General features: G+C 42.1%; 1 protein-coding gene across 1 annotated transcript in view; it reads left to right on the forward strand.

The window, feature by feature from the left end:
* Positions 1–7,500, forward strand: part of LOC101859001 (chitin synthase chs-2) — a gene marked incomplete in the record, with an annotated part of 57,463 nt that overhangs the window by 22,817 nt on the left and 27,146 nt on the right. Inside the window, 4 exon segments of the mRNA XM_035968877.1 lie at positions 2,875–3,086; positions 3,709–3,846; positions 4,698–5,148; positions 6,169–7,127. Coding sequence (XP_035824770.1) covers positions 2,950–3,086; positions 3,709–3,846; positions 4,698–5,148; positions 6,169–7,127 — 1,685 coding nt within the window.

Consider the following 7,500-nt stretch of genomic DNA (forward strand, 5'->3'; position numbering starts at 1 on the left):
TATATATATATAAGCAAACTAAAGCCAATAGATTTTTGTGTGTTGAATTTAAAATAATAAAAGCTTGCAGGTCACACCCAATGAACGTCCAGTAAACAAATCAGATTTAGTAATAATATTATTGATAATAAATTGTATTAGTATAGCATTCTATCCCATTCGAGTATAAGCTCTCAGTGCTACTCACATCTCCCTAAAATTATGAAATCAATGTAATAGCTTATAAATAAATAAAAGGTTATTAACAAGATTTAACTTACCGATTATAACAAAGTATTTCTGCGTTTTGGATCATAATAACGGCTCTGCCAGGCGTCAGAAACGTGTGCCATCCTTGCAACAACAACCTTTTTGCAGCGTGATTAAATCATCTACCTCCTCACCATTGTAATAACTTGTTCACTCCTAACATTCTAGATCATTTGAATATATACCTGATATAATTTATACCTACTGTCAAGGTCTGTAAAACTATGAAATAATAATAATAATAGTCTGTACATAGATTCGTCAGGCTGTCTCTTTCGGTCGGGGTTTGGGAGATTTAATTTTTTGAGAGTTCGAGGATTCTCTCGATTCAGACTTTAAATGTTGTGTATGCTAATAATTTGTTTCAGCGAACTTTGAAGTTCACCTGAAAGTTTGGGTCCAAACTATATTTCTCGACCGTATAGAAATCTTGCCACTCAAATGAACGGGTATGAAGTGCTCTACGTAGACCACCATAAATTATGCATTAGTACGGCGGCTTAAAACCTCAAAACAGTTTCTTAATTGGGATGGTTGTCTCGAACGCGTTTTATAGACACGAATTGCCGTGTTTGTTTGTTTTCTTCAAACAACCCTTTTTAGAATGTTGATTGTCTGTTCTTTCTCTGTTTTATATGGGTTCTGAAGTCAATAAGACATTCCCCTGGCTGTAGATGAGACACCTGTCAGGTGTGTCATATCCTGTGTCCGGACTATTACATGACACGTTCGTGTAGCTGAGTGTTTTAGTTTTACAGCACTTGCAACACAGATAGGTCATATATATATGTGCAAATATTAGAGGCGTTCCTAAAGAGAAACATACAAATAAAAGAAGAGGAGATATAAGGACGATATATATTTAATAAGGAAGAAGGAGCAAACCACAGCAGAGCATCCGCCAACCGCCCACGTGTAGTGTGTAATTTCCATGTCTGGGAATAATTTTGTGACGTCGGCCAGCGACGGGAGGAGACACCAGGAGGCGACAGGAGCCTGTCTGACATGAAAACCCCAGAGCGCCTCAAGAGAATCTACAATGAACAAGTAGGCGCAGACTGGGTTGGTGGTGCATGGTTTTAGTACATGTATTCTTCTTTGTTGTTTGCTTTTATTTTGTTTCATTTATATCATTTCACGTTCTCCGGCGTCTGTGGTGTAGTGGTTAGGTGCTTCGCTGTTGCACACAAGAGACTTGAGATTGATTCCCGAGTGGGGAAAACTTTTATCTTTCTGGGATATTGTATCCCTCTCAATTTGGATTGGCCCTGACAGGTATGGTCGGAAGTCAACCTCCTAAATGATCTGAGTCAATGATGGTGTAAAACAACTACTTTAAAAAAAAATCACTTTCCCTTCATCTTAATTTAGATAATTCAAAAGACTGGCTATTTCAACGCTGCCACTTCGGCCTTTACTACAGTCGGAAAATTTCAACTCGTCGCACAGCTAAGAAGTATGACGTCACTTAACTGTGTGACGAGAGACGAACCTGATAACTTTGCGTCATTTACGTACTGGCAGCCGAGCCACCACAAATCACCCCCTCCCCACCTCTTTCTTTGACCTTGCAAACGTGCTAGAGCACCAAGACATGCGGGCACTTACATTCCTGAGAGAACACTCTCTGTAGCCAGTCTGGTAACATCGCTATGCACTGGCAAAGAGGACTTTTCCCCCGAGATCTCCGTCGAAACAAATAACGAGCTTTCAAATTTATTACCCGGACAATATCGTGAGGACATCAGGCAGCCATGAAAAGGACATCGATATTTTTAGTCGAATTTACATAAAGGACCTGTCAACACCAAGTGCTCTAAATTTTGTTTTATCTCGTTTCTGTCACATATTTCTTTCTGTATCTTCTCCAACTGCTTCGCTCCGTATTGTGTTGTGTGCATTTGCTATGTATAAATGTCACATCTTACAACTGACACCCAGATATGTCGAAGGCGGAAGGATTGCCTTTGCAGCATCATGAAAGAAGCCAGAAATGGCCTGCATAACTAAGTTAAGCCACTACAAATAATATACGCCTGATTATATACCATCTAGTAGGTGAGTCCAGTCTTCCTCTGGGCGCAGTACACCCCTTCATGACATCAAAGTTAGATGTAATAATTTGTCTTGGACAGAATATTGACTAATTGTCGATGAACCTACCCCAATATGTTTTATTGTTTTCAAATCGAAACTTATGAAGAAACTACGTGGGATATGAATGTTTTCTCTTTAACATAATATTATCATTGGCGATCTCGTATCCTTCCGAACTCCATTAGAGGTTGGATGTTAATAGCTTTGTAAAGAGTTCACTAAGGTAAATCAAGGGATGGAACGACGAGAACGTGAAAGAAAAGGCAAAAAAGGAGGTAAAGAAAGTTGGAAACTCTCTCTCGAAAATTGTTTTGAACTGTATAACGCAAAAAATGAAAGCTCAAACTGAAAAGAAAAACTAGGTGTTATCAATGTTCAAGGTTGTTATTTTACGCATTGATCGTTTACGGAGTCAAAAGAAAGAACGTTTATGCTCTTCTAATATTAGATATAAACCTTGCCAAGAAGAGGAGAAGCAAGTGTATGTACTCAAGACTTTAAGTATTGTATGGTCTTTCTCTTTCTCAGAACGAGATTCCAGACACACACCCGTCTGGTCCGTTAGTATCCCGCCCCATCACACTTCCGGCCGTCTCCAGACCAATGGGAGACAGGCGAGATCTCTTGACCTCGGACAGAGCCATTCCTAATGGAGGGGTGATCAACCCGGCCTTTGTTGATGGAAGCATGGAGGAACTGAATCCATCCCACCTTGCTTACATGGACCCATCCACCCACAGGTTTATATCGGTGTCTAAAACGCTGTGGGGAAAATAAAGTTTATAGAACTGTTTTGGTCGATTAGAAAATACTTTTTAGCCAATTTGGGCATTTCACCACACGTCAGGAGCGCATTCATGTGATAATAGAATTCATCCTTAAGCGCCAGATGAGTGTATTAATTGTTCAATCCTTCCTAAATAGTAAATATACTTGTGAATGACCAATACCTATAATAGCCAAACGTTTTCAAACATTACAAATAATTCTAATTAGCAACAGAAATAAGTGATCATTTTTGAGGCATGCTGACAAAATGAGTTAATTCTCACAATCCACACTTGGAGATATAAGTCAAAAATCAACATTAAAGTCAAATTTGTAGATTTTCTGTTGAGGCCTTAGTCTTTCACTATAATCTGTTTTTTTAAAATCATTCCATTCTCTTAAATTGTAAAAACTTCACCTATAAGCGTGGTCTTGTATCCGAGAAGTAACTTATTACGTCAGCACGCTTCACATTTATTAGCGTGAACCATACCATTTTTGTCGATTTCCAATGCTTAATAAATTTGAAATGTTTAGACACAGTAAGATGAGACATTAAAGGCAAGTGTTGTAGAGACTTACTTCTGTTTCCAGATTAAGCGACGCGAGTAGCAATGAGAACCTCAAAGTTTCTGACCAAGAGAACGAGATGAGCAGTGACTCCGGCGACCAGGTGCGATTCAGATCGTTGCCTGCCAGAGCTAATATCGCTTCTCGTGACAGCTACTCGAGGTAATAGGCATAGTTCTCTACTCTTTGTACTGAAGAGAGAGATAGATAGCTAGATAAATAGATAGAGAGAGAGAGATAGAGAGAGAGGGGGGGGGGAGAGGGACAGAGAGAGGGAGAGAGAGATGGAGAGAGAGATAGAGATAGAGAGTGAGAGGGGGAGAGAGAGAGGGGGGAGAGAGGGAGAGAGAGAGAAAGAGAGAGAGAGAGAAAAAGGGGGAGGGGATTGCCTAAAACGAAAAGAAAAAAGAGTATATGGAGATCATGATCATGATTCATCGTCATCATCTTGATAATCATCATCATCATCATCATCATCATCATCATCATCATCATCAGCAGCAGCAGCAGTAGCAGCAGCAGCAGCTGGAAGATGTGTATTCTGGGTACTCCTATAAGCGGGAACAAAAATCTATCACATGTCGCTGGGACCAGGTTGAGATAGCGAGACTGCGGTCGGACCATCATTGGAGTTTAAGATGGTATAAGAACTTTGTAAATGAGGAGCTCAGCCCATGTTGCCGAAGATGCGGCAATGAAAAGGAGGATATCAAACATATGTTTGAATGTCCAGGAACAATGGCAATTCGAATGGAGTTATTTGGACGAGTGGAGGTGCCGCTAAGCATATTGACAATGGAGCCGAAAAAGAGCCTCGCTCTCGCTCGAAGATTTCTTCGTGAAGTCCGTCAGGCCCATTAAGGAAACTAAAAAAAATTCATCATCATCATCATCATCATCATCATCATCATCATCATCATCATCATCATCATTTGAAAAAAAACCCCGGGGGTAAATCTGTTCACCACGAGCTCTGACTCTGAAACATTTTCCTTCTTTCCATCCACCTCCAGCTTAGATAGTCTGGACAGCAAAGCACCGTGGAGAACATGGGACGTCTTCCGCGTGGTCAGCAGTGTCAAAGACGTCGCGCTAGACGACCACACAATCAGCCGCTTCCGCAAAGTGCTGAAGGTGGCGGTGGGTCTTATCTTGACACTGCTAGTGCTGGTGTGCACCATAATCTCCAAGACGACGTTACTGCTGATTTCATCAAATATCTACGTCAACGTCACCCTCTATTGCCACGAGCAGCCGGGCGGGCGCCATTTCAGCTTCTGCTCTCGGGTGAAGCCGGAGAGCGTGCAGGGGAAGGTGTATCGACTGTCGCAGAACGTGGAAATTCGGTGGATTTGGGCGATGTTCACGCTCATTTCTACACCGTACGTCTTCACGTTCATCAAGTGTATGTGGCGTGTGTGCTTCAAGTATTCGAGGACGCCTTCTTGGAGAGCAGCACTGGCGGTGAGTACGAGGGAGTAATGCATACTTGTTGGGGGAGGGGAGGTTACGGGTATGTGTGTGTGTGTGTGTGTGTGTGTGTGTGTGTGTGTGTGTGTGTGTGTGTGTGTTCGTGCGCATACGTGAGTGTGTTTTTTGGCGAAAGAGAGAGAGAGAGAGAGAGAGAGAGAGAGAGAGAGAGAGAGAGAGAGAGAGAGAGAGAGAGAGAGAAAGGGAGAGAGATAAAGAGAGAAAAAGAAATAGGGAGAGAGATCTTGTTTTTGTTTTAGTAGAGGTTTCAGTTTGGAAGTCTAGGATACAGTAATTAACTCTCTGATTGTTTGAATAATTTTTGTTATTGCTTTGTTCACCTTTTGTATTCTTTCTGGGTTGATTTTTTTGTTCGGGTAATGTTTGTTTCTGGCTAGATTGGTTTTTATTTTTCTGGTAATTACTGGGGATTTTGGGGAGCATTAGCAGATGATTTTAGCTGTGTTAAAGCTAGGTGAGCGCGCTCATATGACCTTAGCAGTTGCGAGCGCCGTAAAACCTTATACTACTACTAAAAGCTAGGTGAATCAAGTTGCAGTTATTGTTTTTATTGTTTTGGTGGTCGTTGATGATGGTGATGACGATGATGATGATGATGATGATGATGATGATGATGATGATGATGATGATGATGATGATGATGATGGTGGTGGTGATGATGATGATGATGATGATGATGATGATGATGATGAAGATGATAATGATAATGGAGGGACGATCTCCTTTTGTTGACCAACCCTTGTCATCCAATTATTCTATCACAAGATCAAGCCTTAACGTCTTAGATTCGTTCTAGATTTATCGCTGTAGTTTCTGCCGTTGTTGTAGTTGTTACTGGGTTGCAACTGTTGCTTCCACGTCATAATAAACACTGTACTTGACCTGTTTTTATTGAATTGAGTTTCACTATAAAACAATTCAATAATATTTTAACCACATAGGCTTGAAAAGTAGAAAATGATTAATTTTGAATCTGTCCGTTCTTCTGCCCAGGTTTTCATCAGTGAGACGTTCCACTCCATCGGCTTGTCGCTTTTCGCGTTTCAAGTTCTACCCAACATGGACTCCCTGAGGGGCCTTGTTCTTACGATGGGTGTAGCCTTCGTACCTTCCATCCTCAAACTTTTCGACCGGGAGAGCGACAAGGGAAGAAATGTTTTCACATACATAGCCGACTTTATCGCCATCGTTTTCCAAACCTCGATTCTCTTCCTATGGCCTATCAGGTATTTCTTGGAGGACATGACGCCAACAGAGTCCTGGGCAATACCAGCGTCCCTTTTCCTCATCTCGTTTGGGCACTGGGAAAACTATGTAAACAATAGCACGACCTTGGGCTCTCTAGGTCGAAAGCTGAAAGACTTGAAGAAACAAACACGAAGAATGAGAACAAAAATATATCTATTTATCAGCTTGTGGAAGATCTGCATAACGCTCTTGTCTATGACCGCGATCATCAGTGACTTCAACGCCAGCTGTGCTAGAGTCCTTTATTTCTTCGGAGATGACGGCCAACAGGGGTGTCCGCACTTGGTGAATCCGGATGGCGTGGCAAATGTGGAAGCGAAAGATTATCTAGAAGACCCCTTCTGGGTGATGCTCATACAAATTGGGGCCTGTCTGTTGTGCTACACGTTCGCGAAGACAGCGTGCAAAACCTTGCTTCAGATCGGTTCGTTTGCGCTCCCTCTGTCCCTGTCTCTGCCCATTCTCCTGGGAACTCTGATCAGCGACTGCGAGAGCTGGAATGGGAACAGCACCGAGCCCTATCTGATGTCTATGCCCACCTACCTGTTTTGGAACTGTGAAGTGAATGGAGACGGCAGTCACTACCTGAAGACGCTACTCTCTGATTACTACTACCCGATTGCTGTGGCCTGGTGGCTCAGCTTCGTTTGGGTTACCTCCCATGTTTGGTTCCCCCGCGTGGAAAAATTGGCACAGACTGAGAGGTAAAGCTAATCTGACTGATTTCCTATATTTAAAAAAAACGTGTAGTAACAATTATCATACAGGAATGAAAAGAGAGAATAAAAACAGCATACAGCAGGTGGAACTGAGAGCTTGGAGGAGTTAGAGTTTGAAGAAACGACAAGTGAACGCCCCTGCCCCCCCCCTGATTTCATCTTTCCACCTCATAGATACATCATTATGATTCACACACACACAGACACACACTCATCTTTCCTCTCTCTTTCTTTCTTTCTCGCTCCTCCCCATACAGGCTAGTTCCCTTACATACGTACCATTTAGCTTGTTAACCACCCCTTCCCTATGTCGATACATCCATAATATATTATGCTTACACCACCTTCCCAGAACCTG

Source organism: Aplysia californica, unplaced genomic scaffold (assembly GCF_000002075.1).
Source record: "Aplysia californica isolate F4 #8 unplaced genomic scaffold, AplCal3.0 scaffold00093, whole genome shotgun sequence".
NCBI lineage: Eukaryota > Metazoa > Mollusca > Gastropoda > Aplysiida > Aplysiidae > Aplysia > Aplysia californica.